Source organism: Seriola lalandi, unplaced genomic scaffold (assembly GCF_002814215.2).
Source record: "Seriola lalandi dorsalis isolate HSWRI2012SDOR001 ecotype SW California unplaced genomic scaffold, Sedor1 jcf7180002054689, whole genome shotgun sequence".
Taxonomy (NCBI): domain Eukaryota; kingdom Metazoa; phylum Chordata; class Actinopteri; order Carangiformes; family Carangidae; genus Seriola; species Seriola lalandi.
This window is the reverse complement of record NW_019525242.1, coordinates 1,005,389-1,026,678: the sequence shown is the minus strand read 5'-3', so window position 1 is coordinate 1,026,678 and position 21,290 is coordinate 1,005,389. Positions and strand designations below refer to the sequence as shown.

The following is a 21,290-nucleotide window of genomic DNA, read 5'->3' as shown; positions in this document are numbered from 1 at the left end:
CCGTGTAAAATCTCCCAAAACACTCACCGCTCTTCTTCAGGGGGTAGCATCTCTTCAGGTCATCGCAGGTCCTAGCAGGATGCTTCCTGCTGCCGTCTGGGCTCTTCATGCTGTCGATCTGGCTGCTGAGGGCCTTCAGCGTGGCCTGGACGCTGGGGTCGACGGTCAGTATGTTGGTTGAGTTGCTGTTGGGCATCGCCTCGTCCTCGCTGAACTCAGGAGGAGGAGGAGGGCCGGAGTCGTAATCCTGAGGGCCGCCAAAGAGGTCGTCCATAGCAGCCATGGGAGGTCCTGGGGGACCGGGAGGACCTGGGGGTCCGGCCTCTCCTGGAGGGCCCTGTGGGTTTAGTTTTATTTAGGGAGGATTTTGGTTCTTGGGTGTTTTATTTTTCAGTTTTTTTTACTGCTTTTACTAACTCACAGAGACTCTGACAGTTTTTTACTGCAGTCTCTCATGAATTAAACAACACACAGTAAAGCTTCCACTGTATTGTAAAACAAGATAATACCTCTGGCCCAATTTCTCCACTGAGTCCACGAGTTCCAGGAGGTCCCATCGGCCCCGGCTGTCCGATGTATCCTTCCTTACCAGGGGGTCCAATAGGTCCAGGAGGCCCCTGCAACATATTCCAGTTACGAATTGTTAGTTTGATTCCAAAATGAATGTTAGTATAAAACTAAACTAAATATCTATTATGTTTGTTCCATTCAATGCTCATAATATTACAAAATACAGTATGATATTTTAAACATCCATGTTAACCTCCTGAAACAGATCAAAGTGTAGCATTTACCCTCGCGCCGCCTGGTCCAACAATTCCTGGAGCACCTTGCTCACCTGTTGTGCCCTTAAAGAGAGAAATAAATGTCCATTAGTCTCTTTAATGCACCTGCACTTGATGGATGATACTCCACCGTAAGAGACTCCCTACTATAAATACAAAAGACTCTGATATATGTTGATGTTTTTACTCTCTATTACAATGTGGAGAATATTTTTTATATAAGGCCACGTTATGGGAAAAGGTGACAGACAACTACAGCCAACAGCCTGTCCTGAGCTGCAGCACATTTTCAAGTAAGATAATGGTACAGTATTGGAGGACTGTTGTCCTCCAATAGATTTTCCCACCGTGCATCCACATACCTGCATTTTTATGAATCAGCATATAGCAGGTGGCTGTCTAGTGTGTCCATTTAAATGTGACTTCACAGTCATTATGTTTTTTTTTTGTTTTTTTTACCTTTGTCTGTGAATTAATCTTTCACATCAAGGGGCAAAAACAGAACAGACAGATTTCTTATTTTATTATTGATCTATCTATCTATATTATCTATTATTCTTATTTATTATTGAGAAATAAATGCATCAAATGTATGAAAAGTATAGAAAACGCAATCAAAAGTGAAGTGAATGCGTTTGAGCTTTTAATCACTGCCTCACTGCCACGGTCGGCAAAGTGATTCTGAATGAAGGAGAAACAAACAAACTCTGGGTGTGTCAGGAAAGATGAGTCAACATGTTCTGATCACTGAGCATCACTCTGACTTACTGGAGGTCCAGGAAGACCCTGCAAACCAGTGAAACCTCGATGTCCCTTCTGTCCTCTCTCTCCGTGATCACCCAGGTCACCCTTATCTCCTCTTGGTCCTTGGGGTCCCTGAATTAAGAAAGATTTAATACATTTCATATTTGTTTTTAAATGGGGGAAGTTCTCATAGTGGTTCTGGGCTAATAGCAGCAGTAATGTTCATCTAAGTCTATCAGAAAAGTCATTTACAATCATCTGGAGTATGTGAGCTCTTTTATAGTGATATTTTTCATAATCTCACGGTGTTCTAAGTAGAATATCGGAGACTCACCACTAATCCTCTCCTTCCGGCGGAGCCAGGTGGACCAAGAGGTCCTCTGGAGCCCTGCGAATGAGTCAAATCATTACACAGCCCTCAGGGAGCACAGACCTCTGCCAGCACTGAAGAACTCCAACTCCTTATTATACCCAAACACATCACTCCTATCACTTCATATTAAGTCTGTTCACATTCCAACATGCTCTCATGGGTGAAATCCAGTCCATCTACAGACTGTACTCATGTTCTGTGAGTGTGTCAATCTGTTATCACGCTCTTGGACGGAGACAAAAACTAACGCACAGGAGAGACAGAGGTGACAAAGTCCACTTACAGCCTCTCCTCTCTTTCCAGCATCACCCGGTGCACCAACAGGACCCGGGGTGCCAGGAAGTCCCTGTGGACCAACCAAGCCCTCTGGACCATGATCTCCTCGGTCTCCCTAGAGAAGTAAAACTTGTTAGTCTCTTGAAATATGCAAAACAATATGAAGCTCACAATTCTCTTTGTCTCTTACTCTTTGTCCAAGAACACCATCCTTGCCTGGTGGACCATCAGATCCTGCAGGACCCTGAAGACCACAGGAAAACACATCAAGACAACTGTAAACATCAGAGAAACATTTGAGGTAAAAAAAACTTGAGAACCATAATCATTTTAAAACTTGTACTTACATCAGGACCAGGATCACCACGAGGTCCATTAGCACCAGGAGAACCAACTGGGCCTGGGGGGCCTTTATCTCCAGATGTTCCTGTGGTTCCCTGTTTTCCTGGTGGGCCCTAAGAAAAGAAACAGGTAACTCAAAATATGACATTTAAAGGACCATTACACCCACCACACACTAATCAAAAGACACATTAGTGTCAAGCTACAAGTTGAACTCAGTTTTACAAATGATGTGAAGAAATAAACTCATGTGCAGTAGAGTCAGTGACACAGACCGCTGGTCCTGGAAGACCTGGCATCCCACGCTCTCCTCTCTGACCAGGAAGACCCACGATGCCTCTCTGTCCTGTAGTTCCAGCTGGACCTGGAGGACCATCAGGACCCTAAAACCCAGATCACCACACACAGAACATTTAGATTAAATATAAAACAGAATCCACTTTTAATGTTACGATTTTTAGATTGTGTTAACTTGTGTCTCCCAATTTCAAATGAATGAACACTCTCAGTCTACATCAATCTGAATGCTTGTCAGAACTAGAACATCAGTTTACCGTGGGTCCATCCTCTCCAGAGTCTCCTTTGTCTCCTGGGCTGCCAGGTGGTCCTGCTGGACCACGCTCTCCCTGTCTTCCAGGGGGTCCATGGTCTCCACGAAGGCCAAGAGGTCCCTCTTTCCCTGGAGGTCCAAGGGGTCCAGGTTCTCCAACTGGACCCTGGCAGGAGTGGTTACAGTCATGAGATAACCTCAGCTCATTGCCTTAGTGGCTAAAGATGCTCACAGACTGCACTTTACAGGAGCTACAGTAACTGAAACTGTTATTTGTTGCTCCACTTGTGAAACTAACAACAGAGCTGAGTGTTGGTGTCTCCTTCAGGTTAATTTAAGAAAAACTAAAGTGAGTATTCACATGTTGGTAACTGTTGGTGTTTCCAGTAAAGTCTGCTTTCTATTCAAAACTTATTTTCATATCCATCTTTCTCCCAAAAAGATACTGTCCGTCCAGTTATACTGTTAAACAGCAGAGATGGTGCAAATGGTGTTTCACTGTTTGGTGTGTGGAGGAATTTTATCAAACTCTTATTTGCGATCAGCTGCTGGTGTCATTTACAATTCTAAGATTATTTCTACCTGGTTCCCTGAATGTTTTCATTCACAACGAGAATATTACTTACAGTTGGGCCTGGTGGTCCGACTCTTCCTGCAGATCCAGGGAAACCAGTGGGACCCTGGGAGTAGAAAAATAATACAAGGTGCTCAGATGTTGCTTTACAAGTTTTATAACAATGTGTTTGCAGTCAAATCTGCATGAGATGAATTAAACGATCAGGAGTGATACCCTTCCTGTTTCACCATGTAATAACACCTACTATAACTATAATTGTTAAATGATCTTACTGGTGCACCCTGTGTTCCTCTTCCGCCTTTCAATCCAGCAACACCAATTGGCCCCTGAAAAAACAACACTTCATCAGAAAAGCTTTCATCAGCAGCATGTCTGCAAAACATGAGCGCTAACTTCTCTGACTCCTTGAACACATACAGTGAAGAGATTAATTAATACGCCAAAACTTCCAGACTGGACCAAATGTAGTACACACATGACTGATGACACTGTTTAGATGTAAAGCGGTTTCCTGCATGAAAATGTGAGAGAACAACTACTTTTAAATTGATTTAATTTATTCTCCATGTATGCAACTCACAGGAGGTCCATGAGCCCCAGCCAAGCCTTGAGGTCCTGGTGATCCAGCGTCTCCTTTCTGACCTGGCTCTCCAGGCTCTCCCTTGACTCCAGGTTGACCATCAGGACCCTGTAGAGAGGAGGTAATGATGGAAAAAATAGATCAAAAACTGCTAATTACATAAATAAATAGTTTTGGTAGACAAAGCTGAGAGGATTGTTGTATCTACTTACAGGGGGTCCAGCAAATCCAACTGCACCGATTGGGCCAGGGTCACCTCTTGCTCCCTGTGGTACAAGATACATCACTACTAAAGCACCATGTAATAACTTATACTTCATGTACTGCAGCACAATAAACAAGGACAAACAGACTTAATGTAAAAGTTGAAAACACTGGCCAGATCTACTCACAGGCATTCCTCTGGATCCTGGAGGTCCCGATGGTCCTTTGGGTCCGGGTTCACCCTGCAAAGATACAAGTTTAATTTAAACAAGTATAATTTCTAAAATCATTTATTGAGGCTGTGTATTATAAATCCAGTATTTTTATATCTGTAAAAGCAATGCAAGCCAAAGACTCTCTCTTCACAAGCTGGCAGATGCTATCAGATACAAACAAGACAACAGGCGGGAGGATTAACAGTATACTGAGCATCCTGGGAACTGACGCTTTACTTTACTAAAAACAACTTCACTTCCTGCAACCTTGACTCATTGTGACGTGAGCAGCTGCTTTTTAACATGGTTAAGAAAGAAAAGAAACACTGTACCTTCTCACCACTGGGTCCAGCAGGTCCTAGTGGGCCAACAGGACCTGGGGCCCCCTGTTGACAGAAAAGAAATCCGGTTGGAGATACCCGCTCATCGCTGTTACCAGTAGCTTGTACAGTCACATTTCTCTGAACAAGCTGCGACAAGCCTCAAGCTCGTACTGATAAATCATCGTTTTTTTGTTCATGGATGAGCTGAGACTAAAGGTGTTTGCACTGAGTGAAAGATGTTTTACTCACTCTTGCACCATCATTTCCAGGTGTACCCTCTGATCCTTTCTCACCAACTGATCCCTACACAGCAAAACATAAAAAGTGTAGAGAGAGAGAGAGAGAGACAGAGAGAGAGACAGAGAGAGAGAGACAGAGAAAAAGAGAGAGAGAGCACAGATCAGCGTCACACTCATCGATTGTAACTCTAGAACAACTGGCAGATTACTACAGCACTTTTCTACAGCATAAAAACGTTATAATATTTCCACAAATAAACATTTTCCAGTCAAGATACATTAGTGTTGTCATTTCGTATGTTTGCTATGATACATATATCAAGAGGAAGAATTAATATAAAAAGTAGATGATGACAAACTTACTCTGTCACCTTTAGGCCCAGGAGGGCCAGAGATGCCCCTCTCTCCTGGCATTCCCTGAAGACCTGGGGGACCCGCATCACCGAGTGCACCAGGGGGACCGGGGCTACCCTTCAGTGACAAACACCAGGGTTAGTTTTTTTTTTTTGTCTGTCAGTGGTGTAAACTGTTTAACACTTGGTAGTATTTTTTTGCTGTACACATTGGTTATGCCATTATAGTAGTACCTTTGGCCCATCTGGACCAGGTGCACCAGGGATTCCTTTAGGTCCCTGCAGACCAGTTGTGCCCATTTCTCCTCTCTCCCCAGGAATTCCACGCTCACCCTGGAGGAAAAACATCATCAGTTTTGGTCTCAGGTCGTCTGAGTGACTATCTACCTCAGAAATGAATTTATTCATCATGGGGAAATTCACCTACCCTTGGTCCAATCTGACCCACAGCACCGAGCTCTCCAGGAATACCCTGGAAATAACAGACAGAGTCCAAACTGAATCCTGATCACTGTCAACATCCGTGTGTGACATTTCAAATGATTTCACATGTGTTAGGACACTGAACAACATTAATGTATCAATGTAGCCATATATGGAGTTAAAGCTTTTGTCACACTCACTTGATCTCCTGGTTTTCCAGATTCTCCAGGGGGGCCTTGATTTCCAGGCAAGCCCTAAGAACACATAAGAACGGTTAAACATGGCCATCAGAGCAAGACTGCAGCACAGGCTGAAGTCGCATCATTTTAAAATACTTTTTACCCCAGTCTATGTTCATGAACTGTTTTACAACTTTCACATTCACATTCACATCACATTTTACTACCAGCCAAAACCAATTACGTACCTGGAATCCATTTACACCTGGAGGTCCTTGCTCTCCTCTGTCTCCTGCAACACCCTGTGAGAGCAGACGTTAATGTCTCAGTCACTTTTGATGGCAGGAGGGAAAATGCAATTAATGTAACAAAAGAGAAAGCAGACACTTACAGATGGCCCAGGGGGACCAGCAGGGCCAACCTCTCCATCTTTTCCAGGAGGACCCTGAAAACAAAGTGACAATTAAAAACCTGTCCCGCTCTGCCTGATCCTTTAGATCCTTTAACTGAAATTAGATTAAGAAGACACAAATGATCTCTGTGGTAAAGAGACAAAGTAAAGGAAAGATAATACAAACATTATTGAAGCCAGTTCAACAGACATCATACTGTCAGTCAATGCAGTGTGGTCATGATGCTGAGATATAAACTGGATTCTTGCTGTGCTTACTACTGACAGATCTATGACTGGATGTATATAAGCAAAATAAAGTGTACCACACATCGTTTCATTCATAAATGGTACTCACTCTTTGACCCGGCACTCCTGCTGATCCTTGTTCACCTGTCTTTCCTGGGTCACCCTTTGAAGGTAAAACATTTAGTTTAGAATGAGAAACAGAGCTGAAAATAAACTGTTTATGAAAAGTTTCTATTGTCTCTGCAGCCTTACATTGAAGCCCTTGGGACCTGGTACTCCCATGGTTCCTGCGGGGCCTCTGTTTCCAATGGAGCCTGCAGGGCCTGGACGACCGTCCTCACCTGGGGCACCCTTGATAAGAAGGAAACCAGACTTTGACTTAACTATCACTGATAATTTATGATAACCTTGAATCATATTTTATGTCCATTGACTAATCTGTGATTGAGCACTGTGACCTACCAGTGGTCCTGGTTTGCCCTCTGCCCCCTGGACTCCAGGGGTACCAGTAAGACCCTTTGGAAAACATATCAAAAATGTCATTAATGGAAATTGGGGAAATAAACATAGAAAATGCAGCGAATGAATTGACAGGTAATCAAGGGAAAAGTTAAAATATCAAGCTCTTCTGTGTTACCCTTGCACCTGGTAGACCAGGTTCTCCTGTACGGCCAGGGTCTCCTATAGAACTTTTGGGCCCAGGTGGTCCAGATGTGCCACGATCTCCTTGAGCACCCTTTAGACAAAAAAAAATTATAAATGATTAATTAATTTGATGATATTTAATCACTTGTTGGTGTTGCGTACTGTAGAGACCAATTCCTAGAAACAATGAGTCTAAAACATACTATACCTTAGGTCCTGGCAGACCATCAGCACCAGGGAATCCTCTGTTACCAGGAGCTCCCTGCAAAATACATCAACGAGTTAAAGTCTACATCATTTTATACTTATAACAGGATCAGTGGCGTGAAGATCACATCCTTGTATTAAGAAACTCCTGAAGCAGAAAATGTTGCATCTAGATGTGTCTACAAAAACCGTACCACTAAATGTGACATGGAAAACCACCAAAACTCATCCATCATTTACACCGGCTTTATTCTCTGCAGGGTCATTGTGGGGGCAGTCGCCAGTCTATGGTCAGTTTAGATTCTCCGGTTCACCTAATTTTTGGGCTGTGGCAGAAAACCGGAGCACCAGGAGGAAACTACACAGACATGAGGAAACCGTGCAGAATTCACACAGAGAGGCCACAGCTGCCTGGGATTCAGCTCAGGACCTTCTTGCGGTGAGGCGACGGTGCTAACCACCATATTTGCCTTCATCCGAGAATCAGTATATTGCCTGCATAAATGGCAGCATTTCCAATGTCACACGCTAATTTGTTAAAATGTTTCACTGTTGCCCCTCATTTTTCTTCTCCCCAGAGTGATTACTTTTCTGGATTGAATTCATTACTGCAATGACCCCTGATGACCCCAAACTGCAGCTCTACGTCTGATGAATGATACAGTAGGAGGCAGGATGCTGACTCACTCTCTCACCAACGGGACCAGGAGGGCCGACAGACCCGGAGTCTCCACGTTGTCCTCGCTTTCCTTCCTCACCCTGAGGTCCAATCACTCCCTGGGAACCTGACGGACCCTAGAAAGTTGACACACAAGCCAGAATATGCTTGAAACCAAGTCTCACCTGTTACCTTCCTTATATGAAATGTCCTTTGAGTTTTACTTGTATATGAGTGTATATTTCTGGATGTCTGATAGAGCAGAATTAAAGGTCCCATATTGTATAAAATGAGATTTCATGTTTTTTTTTCGTTTTAAAGCAGGTCTTAAGTGTGTTCAGTCCACAGAGAAATAGACACAACCTGTATTCAGAAACTGAGCCTTAAAACAAGCCGTAAGGACTTCCGTAACCTGGTGATGTCACAACAAAGCAGTCACCGTTTTCAGCCATGCCCCAAGCCCCTCCTACCATCCAACCTTGCAGGATTTGGTTTCTCTGATTATTTACCTGAAATCTGCTATATATTTATTCAATCACTCAGAAAACAGCCAATCACAAGAGAGACTCAGAGCCTCCTCTCTTCTGATTGGCTCACTGACTAAAGCTCCAGAAAGAGAAAGGAGATGTAAACTACACTGAGTTGTTTTTTGGTTCTTAAAACCACAAATATATCTTCTTATGGACCAATGCTTCAAATAAAATGTAGAGAAAGTGTAAAATATGGGACCTTTAAAACTTAGTTGTTTCTGCAGCTACATTTGGAACTTACAAATTCTCCTTTGGGTCCAGCCTCTCCTTTAAATCCTGGTACACCGACATCTCCCTGTAACACAAACATTAAACATGTTTAGTGAGGATTTTAAAAGCCAGCAATAAAAAGCAAGGATTTTCAAAATTTAAATCCAGTTTACCAGTTGTCCTTTGATACCAGGCTGGCCAGTGCTTCCCTGAGGTCCTGGTGGGCCAGAAGGTCCAGGATGGCCGCCTTGACCTTGTGGACCAAGATGACCCTGTAAATAGTCAGTCATGTTATATGTGACCTCCGTGCATTCACATCATAAATATACATAGTATGTTGTTTAAATTAAATAACTTCACACATACCACTGGTCCTTTGGTACCTGGTCCACCATCTGTACCCATGGGTCCCTTTAAACACAAGTCTTCCAGTTAGATGATCATTTGAGTAGATGTTTAGTAATGTGATAAACTAATGTGACATAATACCATTCAACTGTGAGGATGCTGCCAATCACAGCAGATCAAAAACTTTTCTTCATTAAAAACCTCCTCATGATGTACAGTATGTGATGTGTAAGTATAAGTAAAGCAAGACATTAACCCTGATGCCAACTGGTCCAGCTCTACCCAGATGACCGGTCTCTCCTCTCTGTCCCTGTGGGCCCTCAGGACCCCGGACTCCTGTGGGACCAGGTTGTCCCTTTGGAAAACAATCAAAGTACGGTTAACAGACAGAAATGTGAAAATGATTCGTTTTGTTTTGAATTGTCTTTATATAAGTTTCAAACAACAACAATTAATGGTAACAGTTCATATTATAAAAGATAACAATAAGAGCAAACGAGAATAAATGACTATTTATTGTAAAGTCATAAAAGAGCTCATTAGTATGAGAATATAATGTAGGCGAAGTGTTTTTCTGTACTTGCCTTCATTCCTGGGGTTCCTGGATATCCAGGTGGACCACTGAGACCCAAGGGACCCTGTTAAACAAACAGCGATGAAAATGAGACTTTGATGATAAACAAAAAAAGTCTACAAGCATACTGGTAGTCCACTGATGGGAGATACAGCTGCTTGGTCAAAATCACTGCCTTAAGTGGAGTTTACATGCCCAGTCCCATCAACAAAATATGAGCATTCACATTTAAGAAAAACTATTTACCAAATACTTTCAATAACACACTGCAAGCAGGACCTCCTCTACATGCGAATATATTCTACACTGGTCAAAAATAATGCCATGTTGGTTATTGAAGTGTGATGTAAATACACAACAGTGGTGATGCTGACTTACCATTGGACCAGGTTTTCCAACATTACCAGGTGAGCCACGTTTTCCCTAAAAGATAAATTCAGACATTTCACTTTGACTCATAAACCACTTTGTAAGAGGCCAGTTTTAAACAGCCAACACAAAACTGTATTAGTAACACACAAATACCCGTCAAATTCTAAATTGTTGGATATTAGTGACATTGAAACATTAATATGGTGACAGATGTTTCTGTTGCATAGTCATATAATCCTTACCGCTATACCGCCGGGTCCAGAGCGTCCTCTCTCCCCTGGCATCCCAGCAGGACCCTGTGACACACACAGACCAATAAATTACAGCTGTCCTCCACTCACTGTGCATGTTTAAAGTTAGGAAGTTCCGAGGGTTATTTATAATGGTCTGGATAAAGCCTTGAGGAATTCAAGGAAAGAGCTTAATCAGAAATATGTCAGTGAACTGTAATCCACATACATTGATAAGCATTATAATCTGAATCGGTTACCCCTGGCTACTTATGAGTGTCAGACTTTCTTAACCATCCACTAACTCCATCGACACCTTAAAACAGAAATTTGAAAATATAACTCACCATGGGTCCAGGTCCTCCCATTGGACCAGGGGGCCCTGTAGCACCCTAGAAAACCAGAATAAAACATATTTGTTTAGTTACATTAAGATAACACTACTACATGACAAGATATTTTACAGGCCTTTCAGCAAGGCAGGCAAGTCAAACAGGTATTATTTAACCAATAAACAGTCATCCAATCAATCAGTCAAACAAACTGACTGAAAATACATAGTATAGAAAAATGTATACCTTGGATCCAAGAGCTCCAGTTTCACCTTTTTGGCCAAGTGGTCCACCATGACCCTGTTAGCAAAAGAAAAAAAAAAAGTTAAACTCCACTGCTCCCTTTTGCTGTGAGTGCAGAGCTGAATGCACTGACATGTCCTGACATGGACCGCTGTCCGGCAAAATTAGTAGATTCACTTTTATCTGAAGACTTCTCAGTACTTGGGCAACCATGAATGTTTCTTTTATATTTCAGTAGCACGTCCATGAATGTTTGAGAAACTTCATACTCACTCTGTGACCTTTCAGTCCTGGAGGCCCAGGAGTACCAGGAAAACCTCGGGAACCCTAAAATATGTGACGGAGATCAGCGTTGTCAGTTTTATCTACTCGGGACTCATAAACAAGAAAGACGAGATTACAGCTTCATCTGTGTAGTGACACAGTTTAAGTGCTGCACGTATTGAGGTGGAGAAGCTTACTGCCGATCCAGGGAATCCAACTTCACCACTGTTTCCTGATTTGCCTGCTTCTCCCTGTGTGAGGACATGACATGCACATGTTACAGACGTATTTGACCGCAAAAGGTTTCACTGTAAAAGTGAAATTAATCACACATTAGGTTTTTTCTCTCTAGTAGTGTGATGGTGAAGGAGCGTCTCATCCACGTACTGCACTTGGTACTGTGGAGAAGGTTTAGAGCTGGAGCCTTGTTATACTGTGGTGGGTTTTTGGCTTCTTGTATAAAACACAGGAAAACCATATCTGATCTGACTGGTATACAAAGATAGAGCTACTCCATCCTTAATGTAATCTGAGGTTGTTTGTTAATGTCCATATTTTGTTCCCTATGCTTTTTTCATGACTTTTTTACTTATCAATATGTTTAGAAACACAGAGACCGTTATCAGCTTCCAACATGTGGCCTCTTATTTTCTCTTTCTCACTCATGAAGGAAGGAAAAAGAGAAAAATGCTGTACGACATGTTTAAATAATGTGTCTGGATTTAAGGGAGACTCAACCTTCTGTCAATCAGGGGTGGAAAATAAAGTGGTTTCAGGTCGATTATGGTACGTAATTATAGCAACACTCTAAACTTTGACAGTTCAGATAATGTCCGTGAGCGTATTATCTGTCTCTAACTGTCAAGCGGCTCCAGGATCCTCCACTTGTTATGAATCCAGCCGGGCTTGACAAACTGTGGGAAACACTAATTAATCATTACAGATTTACATTCAGCTGCTCGAGGCTGGAGTCTTTTCTAACTTCACAAGTGTAATGGAAATGTAAGATTGTAATGTAAGACTGACTATTAATAAAAAATCCTGCAGTTTGCTTAAAGTAAGATGGAATATGATTTTGTGACAACAGACAAAGAGCCCAGAGCTGACTTACATCTTCACCTGGTTTCCCCGGTGGACCCTCAGGTCCCCTCTGGCCGGATGGACCCTGAAACACACAGTCAGAGTTTAAACATCCAGGAATCACCTGCCCTCACAGTAAAATCTAAATGTATTCAGGGTAATACAACTGTCAAGGTGACAGGCGTGCTGTTGCGCTTCCAAGCAGAGGGCAACATCATGCAAATCAGTGTATCAATAAGTGTATTAGTTACAGAAAAGTAATGTTATACCATATGTCCTGGATCTCCAACTTCTCCAGGAGGCCCTTGTGGTCCAGATTGACCCTTAGATGAGGGAGGGAAACAATTAAACATTTAACATATGAAAGTAATAAAATGCCACTCTAAGCTTGTTGAGATGTTGTGTACTTACAGGAGAACCATTTGGCCCAGGAGGTCCTCGTGTTCCAGACTCTCCCTAACAAAAAAAAATTTTAAAAATCAAACGATGAAAGAAATGAATGTGCTCTCTGGGGTTTGAGCAACAACATGGAAACATACAGGGAAGTACTGAAATTATTTGTAGTTTCTGAGACGGATGGATTCATTCGGTGGATTCATTTTTAATGGAGAGAGTCTACGAACCAATGATTAAAACAGCTGTCAAAGCACAGACTTTTACTAGTGGTCCATTCCTAACCTGACCAATGTTCACACACACAAAACGCAGTGGGTTGTAACTGTGCTGAAGTCTGACTACAGTGCAGACAGATGCCATAAAAGGATTTTTATGTAAAAGTTTAAATGAAGCTCATTTACTGTAAAACATCACAGAAGTTACCAAAACATTTACGTCTTCACAAGAACTTGCTCAATCTTGTTAATCTTGTAAAACCAGATTATACATCTTCTACTCTTTATAGCCATGCCTCTGCTTCGTGGTGACTCAGTTACACAGATAAAGATTGAAGTCATTGAAGTGTGCCAAAGCAGTGTGGTCGTGTACTTGCTAATAAAAATGTAAAATGCACTTTCTAATTAAAACAAGAGTAAATTTATCCTAATCTGAAGTCAGTAGCTGTCAGGCTATGAAACTCACAACGACATGTTTAATGCTCTTTTTACACCTCAGCAATGAACCAAAATTATTGTCAGTTTTGGGACTGTTCAATCACCTCATGCTTTAAAATGTTTCTCATTTGTAGTTTCCAAAGTTTGATATTACACAGAGTTCATTTGAGGCTAAATATACTTGTAGACCCTGATGCTGCAGCTCTTATAACATTGTTCAAGGACAATGTTTATGCAACATTCAGCCACTTCCTGTATTTGATCCAACATGTCTGCTGAGACAGTGTGTGTGTGTGTGTGTGTGTGTGTGTGTGTGTGTGTGAGTGCGTGTGCGCGTGTGCGTGTGCGTGTGCATGCGGTGGTAAGTTGATCCAAAATTCCAGTGGTTTTATTGCAGCGAGCTACTTCTGGATGAACAACATACAGTATTCATGTTTAAAGGAGAACGCCACTGATTAAACACATCAAGTGTTTTTACTTTCTACTTACTATCATGGCGTGTATCATTCACACAGTGAAAGCTGCATAATGTTGTATATGTAGTATATGTATGTTTCTCTGGAGCTCTAGATTCTGAAACAATAACATCAGGGTATTTTTTTTCAGACTTGTAGAGTATAAATTTATAATAGAAACAACCTGGGGCATTTGTATCATCCTGTATAGGGTATTCATTAGACAGGGATGATCTAACAGAGATCAAAGAAAGACGCATCAAAATGCATCATGGGATATGTAGGATCCAGTGAGTTTTGGAGCTTGACTAGGAACCATTATTTTTATATGTCTCTCTCGAGTCCCCAGACTTTATGAAAGTGCAACACTAAATAGATGGAGTACAACTTTAAATCTAAATCATTATATCCAGTATCAGACCTTAGAGAGAATGTGGTTTGATTAGTGTTTGTCTTCCTCTTTTTGCTTTGACAACTAAAGAATAAAATAACGTTTATTTATACAACCCAAAATTCAAAAATTGTCATTTACAATCTGTACAACATATGACTCCCCGGAGTCTTGTTTAAAAACCTATTAAACAAGTATTGGCAGCACAGTGCACAGATCTATAACACTGTACCTCCAGGCTGTTCTTAATTGCCAGCGTAGCACTGTTCATTCCCAAAGCTAAAAACACTAATTTTCCAATACACAATCAAAGCTCAGATATGTAAATACTGCTTCAGACAGGTTTTATGGATGAGCGGCTTAAGAAGAGGTTTTGCTGACATCCTCTTACCCTTGAGCCACTTAACATCGCTTGGGGTCCGGTTTTTCCATCAAACCCTGAGGCCATCTGAGATTCCAGACCCTGCAGGTGAAGCAGACACACTTCAGATTAGGTTAATTGTGTTTAATCAGTACGTATTTAGCATTTATCAGTGTGGCAAATGGGTTCAAATGCACAGCAAATATGGGTACAAATGATATATAACAAAACACAATACAAGTATGCAAAATGAATTTAATTTGTACCAGTGTGAGCACAAGAAGTCAGTGCAAGTACATGTACAGCTGAGTCAATCTGTCAAGGTAGCAAGTTATTTTTATTTTGTTTCTGCTCAAATATGATTTACATAAAATCTCAAAATGCACAGCGGCTGGGGCTGGCATCATGTAAGCACTCGTCACGGATTACGTCTTCACTAAGTTTAAAGTGTAGTGTAGGCTTCAACACATCCTTTGAGATCATTTGTCTTGTGTTTGCATGTAGGTGTGCGTTATGCGTTTTCCGATATGTGAGAACGCTCCCTGTACAACTCACCCCTGGGTGTGTTGGATGTCCTGGAGGTCCCGGTTCACCTGGCTGACCTGGCACACCGGGCTCTCCATCATAACCCGCAGTACCCCGCAGTCCCTAGAAAGAAGAGAGAGAGAGAGATGCTGATTCACCATTTTATTACTCTGCTCAGCCTGAGACTGATTCATTCATTTTGTGTCTATGGAAGCACTTTGCTTCACTTTCTCGTTGTGTTTATTTATCTTGTGAACTTAAAAACTGAAATATAGACTGGTCAATCAGTCAGTGCTGCTGAGATACTCTGCCCATGATGCAGCTTAATTTCTGTTTGTTTATGAACTATGAGCTGTAAAGTGTGTGCAGGAGGGAAACCGTTGGTTATGGACTAATAAATCACCCTCAAAACGCTGCCCTCAACTGGATTGCAACTCCACCAAGAGGGGCACATTCATTCATCAACCTGCTACATTTCTGCTTGGTAAGCACATTATACATCAACTTTCCACATTACATTATGTTTTGACTGTTAGTCTCTTGCCCTTGACCTGAAAAAATGTTTTTAAACAGCAGTATTTTTTTTTTTTTTTAGTTTGACCACTTTGACTAGTTTGACAGAATAAGGAGTAACAGGGTCGTTCTCATGACCTCAGTAATCAAAGAGACCAGAAGTCATGTGAAATGTTGCATTCAGAGAATCAGCAGAGGTTCAAATAGACTATATGGACATAACTGTTTGTCAAAAATATATTATTTTGCAATATGTTCAAAACATTATACAATGTACATTAATTATATTAATCTGCATATGAAATAGGCTAAGAAACTCAATATATAATATTACTGCTGAAGTGACAGAATTAGACACAAGTTAATGATTGCACTATATTTGAGTTCATAAAGCTCTTGCATCTCTAAAATGATGAATGTATACTTTAACCCACTAAATACTGTTATTGTTTATCACACTCGGTGCTACAATATGTCCTCTAAAAACTCCAGAATAAATATTGAAATGACATCAGGCAAAAAGAGACAGAAGGGTGAAATCACAATCTGATCATCCTACTTTGGCGGTGTAGGGTGTAACTTTAATCTATAATCTACTGCTTTTTTTCTGTGGAGACTTGTGGATGTGACTTACAGGCCTTCCTTTGTTTCCACGTGGTCCTCTGTCTCCTGGGGAGCCGGGAGGTCCCTGTTGTAATTAACAAAAAGCAACAATAAAGATCTGAGAGCGACAACACTGCAATCACGTCACAACAATGTGCTGTATTTTAAATATACTGTGGTGCTTAAAAATGTCACAGTGACTCAGGCGATTGCAGGGCTATTCAGGTTTTGCAGACATCCTTTTAAGGTGAAGTTATGCAGGAGGTAACTGTCCTCTCATGCCATCTAGTGTCAATTCAGGTGGTTGAACATTCACACTGAAACTGCAAGCAACAAAGATGCTCACCATAGGTCCAGGACGGCCTCTAATACCAGTCACCTGCAGGGAAATCATATAAAACACCAGTTAGATCCTGCGTTTAAACCGAGCCTTTCTGGGCTGTGTGAAAAAAAAAAAAGAAGTTTATTTTTAGCAAACACTCACAAGTGGGACATCCCCGGGTTCACCCTTCTGACCCTGAATAAACAGACAGATATGACAAGACCTTTTAAAACTTTTTACATATTACATGGTGGTGATAATATCACTAAGAATGATAAAGCACAAATATCCAAAGTAATTAAACTGCAGCCTACCTTATAGACCCTTCCCCCATCTGTAGGAAAAATCATAAAAGATCACATCATTTCTTCATCCTATCATATCTCCACCATGACTATTTCAGGGATCAGTAGGAAAATCCTAATTAAATCCTCAGTGTGGAAGCTGAGGGTGCTGGGTGCATGCTGAAGAGATTCATTTATCATCATTATGCAGGTCAGACAAGGTAAACAAAGGCAAACTAGTCAATTAACACAATCAATCTCGTGTCACTCAGCTTTAGCACGAGTGCAGCAGCCTGATAATGGGAGCAATTTGCTCATTGTCTCTGACAGATAAATAGATCAGCTCTCACTGACAACCTGTCAAAACTAAAAAACATCTGTCAGGGTCATGATGTCGTTATTATTCTTGATTGGAACTTAATGCTTGTCGTCATTTGAGGCTGTTAAAGTTCGTGTTAAAACAAGGAGTGAGTGTGAATGAATGCGGCCTCCGTCTACAATAGAAATGAAAAGTCAGTCCCTCGCAGAGCAACTGCTCACTCACCAGGAATGGTCGCTCCGCCGCCGCCGCCGCCTCCGCCGCCGCCGCCGGAATCAGACTGACAAACTGGGCAGCACTCGCCGTCGGGGATGTACACCTTCTCACAGTTACTCAGCTCATCGCACTGGATTTCATCGCAGAGCACCTGAGCGTTGTCACAAACACAAATCCGGCACGGCTCTGGCTTCCAGATGTCCCTGTTTGTGTACACCTGGCCATCTACCGTGCAGCTCATGTCATCTCCTGGAACAACACAGAGGCAGGAGGTGAGTCTTAGTTTATCAACTTTGTATCAGTTCAATTAAAAGCAAAAAAAAAAAAAAAAAGAAAGTGAATCTGTGAATCTACAAAAGGTTTGCCAAGCACGAGCGCATCTGTTTTGTTTTTTTTTTAGCGATAATCCTTTTGAGACATAAACTTCTTTTCTGAGATTTCAGGTCAAAATGTACTTTTGGTCAAGTGCTTATAGTCATCAGGTCACAAGGAAGAAAGCACATGTTTAAACGGACAAACAAAAGGCAAACATCAATTTTCTATTAGCCCTATTTTCTGCTGAGGGGGGGCTGTAGTCTGTTCCAACTTGTCCCAACAGCCTCCAGAAATGAAGCTATGTATTTGTCCGTGGAGCAGCTGCCTCATGGGGATCAGTTGGTGAGTTCATAAATATTATGTGTAATTCATTTTAAATGCTAAAACTATGATCTTAGGTCTGTCTCAACTATATGAAACAATCAATCTAAATAAGAATCTTAAAAAAAAAAAAAACATGAAGAAAATGCAATGCCATATACTGCCAAACAACAACATATACTTTCTGTATGCAAACGCACCATATATTTCAGAATGTAATATTCTGCACAGAGACTCAGAGAGAACAGGTCTGGAAAATGCAAGCCTTTGTTGTAGTGAAGTTTCCAGCCGTTAGACATGAGATCATTTCCTCCAGAGGCAGCGTCTCAAAAACTTGACTCATGTTCAAAAGACAAAACCTGCAAACCACCTATGATGAAGCCTCTGTGTCTCCAAGACGTCTCATTAACCACTTGGATTTGAAAGTTGGCTTTATACTTTTATTGTGCGGCTACTGAGCATATCTGAACATTGAATAATGTGGCACATGGTAATTTACACTTGAAGCTGATTATTAACAACTAAATACAATATTTTCTTCACAACAAGCCTAAAGAATATTAATAACTTCTAACGTTCATCTTTATTTTTTTCTTTCCAGAATATATGTTCATGGAAAAAAAAAAGAAGTGAACGCAGAGGGAGGCCCCCAGTGTGCTGCGGGGGGGGGGGGTTCGGCAGCGGTTCTCTGATCTGAGCTCACATCTGTCAGGTCTGCAGAAGCCTTCACCTGTTTCTACTGTAAACAGCAGGTGGCAGCTCTGAGCTTCAGACTGCAGGTAAGTCAGGTTGGGAAGCTACAGGGACCGAGAAGTTAGAGAGAGGAACCTAACAACTGATGAAGGTTAATATAATCATGCATTATCCCAAGAGACGACCCATTAACAACACATTAAGCCACTTAACGTGTGAAACCTGAGAAAACTGCCTTCGTTCTACCTCATTCTACACTGTGGAAGTCAAAGAGCAGCAACAACAGGTAGGAGTGCAGCTCCGCTTATACTGAGGTCTTAAGCAACGAGACTACATGTTGTAACATGACCCAGCTCCAGATTTATATTGATGTTAGACACGCCTGAGAGAGAAAGTAGATAATAATACTTGAGTTGCTTACACTCTATGTGAGTGGAATATGAAAGGAGCTGACTACAACATGCTCATTCCGAGTGGGTCAAAGTTGTCAGTCACAGGAAAGTACTAAATTTACCAAATCACTTTTATTTTGTCCAGCATAACTTTACCCAGCTGTAAAAGAAAAAACTCAAACAAACCTTAAAATGTATGAGAGATGATCACAATCAGAATCTACTATTGACCATGACTTTAGAAATCTGATTCCACTTTTCTGTGGCTCTCAGTGAACTCACACACACACACACACACACATGCATTAAGATGTACAACCAAGACAAATGATATTCATATAGACATTCATTGATACTATGTACGGATCGTGTGATTTGTGCGTAACATTCACATGAACTTTACTGACACTAATGTCTTCCTCTGGCTGTTCAGAGCGTACTCTATGCCCCATTATACTTCTCTCCTACAATAGAGCCTGTGTGGGTTAAAGGCTGATCAGTCTTGAATGTTACTGGCACCAATAGATTTAAACAAGAAAAAGTCTGAAATGCACCATTAACACATGGCATAAACTAAATGTTCTGTCAAAAAATCTCAAACTTGGTAATCAAAGAGTCAACAATATGTACTAAGGTAGAATATTTAGAGGGGTAACAATAATAATTAACAATATACTGTATAAAACACACCGTTTTCTATCATTTACTTCAAAAAGAGTTTCAACTTAGTAGTAGCAAATACCATGGCCATATGGCAGACGTCATTGAGTGACTGATGTTGAACGAACATATGGCGAGGCATTCCACAATAAAACATCAGCCAGTGACACCTGTGCCGTTCATTTCCATATTATCCATAGGTGTTATCTACAGTGATGAAGTCAAGGGCCCCTGAGACGCATCGAGACTCTCGGTACAAGATCAAACAAAGTTAATGTACAGATAGACATAAATTACATTTAAACTTGCCTTAACAAGACATCATCGGGACGCCTGAAACTCCTCTAATTAAAGGAAAGTCAAGGCTTGGATGCTGTACAAATGCACCATGTAATCAGACACTCTTAAACTCATTACATCTAATCTCACAAAAATGGGTGGTTGGGATTTGGGTAAATACCCACAGACGATATTTCTTTTTCCTACCATTTTTCGTTTGTCCATTTTTCTTTCCTGTTTTTCTCTATTTGTCCTAGATCTGACTCCCATTAACATCCGTATGAACACAAAGTCACATTCACCCACACACAGAAGGCTACAACTGTAAATAACCCCTTGACACACAACAGCCAGGATTTAACATAGACTCTTTATTGTCATGCGTCTCTCATCCAGCTGTGTTGGCCGAGGACTACACCTTTTTATCCGTGTATATTTTAGAAGATCAACACTCTAACAACCTGAGGGTGTGCTTTCTCAGTTCAGCCAGCCGCAAATTAATCGACGACACCGAAAACACAACATATTTCTGCAGTGAAGTTTGTTGCCTTTTAACAGCCAGTAACATCCCGCTGTCTCAGTTGTGGCCTTTTAAAATGGAAACCAGTCCTCAACGGAAACGCAAGAGTGCATGAATCAAAGTTTTTGGAAAGAAGACATTTCTTTTACTATAATGATCTGTTTTTGTTTTTTTTTTCCACAAGAAGAAGCTTAGCTGCTCTCTAGAAATACTTTAAGTAGCTAAAACTGACAGAATTTGATTGTTATTGTTGTCCTTAATTTTTTCTTTAGCCTCAAACAAACTGGATTGTCCCATTGCTGGAAGAGTTTAAAGTTAAAATGTGTGTAACTTCAGTCCTTTTCAGAGCTCAGACGTAGCTGGGCAACAATTTTTCAATTCTGTTGGGTTTTGAGAGATTTTCAACACTGTGCGTTTGGAGAGTTTGAAATTTACTGGAAGAGAAGTGTGGTTTTCAGAGGAGTCTTAAAAACCCCACCGCAAGCCTTGAGGAGGAGGGGGGAGGAGGCGGGGGGGGGGACGTTCACTTTTTCCCTCCTCTCAGCTAATTCAATGCAGGTTCCACACTTTTCCACC

The 21,290-nt window shown here is 41.3% G+C and overlaps 1 protein-coding gene across 1 annotated transcript in view; it reads right to left on the bottom strand.

Moving 5' to 3' along the window:
* The window catches only part of col5a2a (collagen, type V, alpha 2a), a 41,345-nt gene that overhangs the window by 4,527 nt on the left and 15,528 nt on the right, over positions 1-21,290 (bottom strand). The window contains exons 2-51 of the mRNA XM_087178449.1: positions 17,544-17,783; positions 17,030-17,049; positions 16,878-16,910; positions 16,740-16,772; positions 16,425-16,478; positions 15,308-15,400; positions 14,783-14,854; positions 12,908-12,952; positions 12,766-12,819; positions 12,528-12,581; positions 11,614-11,667; positions 11,426-11,479; positions 11,156-11,209; positions 10,925-10,969; positions 10,590-10,643; positions 10,354-10,398; positions 9,986-10,039; positions 9,658-9,756; positions 9,420-9,464; positions 9,227-9,325; positions 9,085-9,138; positions 8,343-8,450; positions 7,657-7,710; positions 7,441-7,539; positions 7,266-7,319; positions 7,056-7,154; positions 6,913-6,966; positions 6,555-6,608; positions 6,412-6,465; positions 6,185-6,238; positions 5,989-6,033; positions 5,796-5,894; positions 5,572-5,679; positions 5,219-5,272; positions 4,979-5,032; positions 4,620-4,673; positions 4,440-4,493; positions 4,228-4,335; positions 3,920-3,973; positions 3,697-3,750; positions 3,075-3,236; positions 2,796-2,903; positions 2,526-2,633; positions 2,369-2,422; positions 2,186-2,293; positions 1,864-1,917; positions 1,554-1,661; positions 795-848; positions 510-617; positions 22-337 (exon numbers count right to left, since the gene is read on the bottom strand). Of these exons, the coding sequence (XP_087034575.1) occupies positions 22-337; positions 510-617; positions 795-848; positions 1,554-1,661; positions 1,864-1,917; positions 2,186-2,293; positions 2,369-2,422; positions 2,526-2,633; positions 2,796-2,903; positions 3,075-3,236; positions 3,697-3,750; positions 3,920-3,973; positions 4,228-4,335; positions 4,440-4,493; positions 4,620-4,673; positions 4,979-5,032; positions 5,219-5,272; positions 5,572-5,679; positions 5,796-5,894; positions 5,989-6,033; positions 6,185-6,238; positions 6,412-6,465; positions 6,555-6,608; positions 6,913-6,966; positions 7,056-7,154; positions 7,266-7,319; positions 7,441-7,539; positions 7,657-7,710; positions 8,343-8,450; positions 9,085-9,138; positions 9,227-9,325; positions 9,420-9,464; positions 9,658-9,756; positions 9,986-10,039; positions 10,354-10,398; positions 10,590-10,643; positions 10,925-10,969; positions 11,156-11,209; positions 11,426-11,479; positions 11,614-11,667; positions 12,528-12,581; positions 12,766-12,819; positions 12,908-12,952; positions 14,783-14,854; positions 15,308-15,400; positions 16,425-16,478; positions 16,740-16,772; positions 16,878-16,910; positions 17,030-17,049; positions 17,544-17,783 (3,849 nt within the window). The remainder of the gene's footprint in view (positions 1-21; positions 338-509; positions 618-794; positions 849-1,553; positions 1,662-1,863; positions 1,918-2,185; positions 2,294-2,368; positions 2,423-2,525; positions 2,634-2,795; positions 2,904-3,074; positions 3,237-3,696; positions 3,751-3,919; positions 3,974-4,227; positions 4,336-4,439; positions 4,494-4,619; positions 4,674-4,978; positions 5,033-5,218; positions 5,273-5,571; positions 5,680-5,795; positions 5,895-5,988; positions 6,034-6,184; positions 6,239-6,411; positions 6,466-6,554; positions 6,609-6,912; positions 6,967-7,055; positions 7,155-7,265; positions 7,320-7,440; positions 7,540-7,656; positions 7,711-8,342; positions 8,451-9,084; positions 9,139-9,226; positions 9,326-9,419; positions 9,465-9,657; positions 9,757-9,985; positions 10,040-10,353; positions 10,399-10,589; positions 10,644-10,924; positions 10,970-11,155; positions 11,210-11,425; positions 11,480-11,613; positions 11,668-12,527; positions 12,582-12,765; positions 12,820-12,907; positions 12,953-14,782; positions 14,855-15,307; positions 15,401-16,424; positions 16,479-16,739; positions 16,773-16,877; positions 16,911-17,029; positions 17,050-17,543; positions 17,784-21,290) is intronic.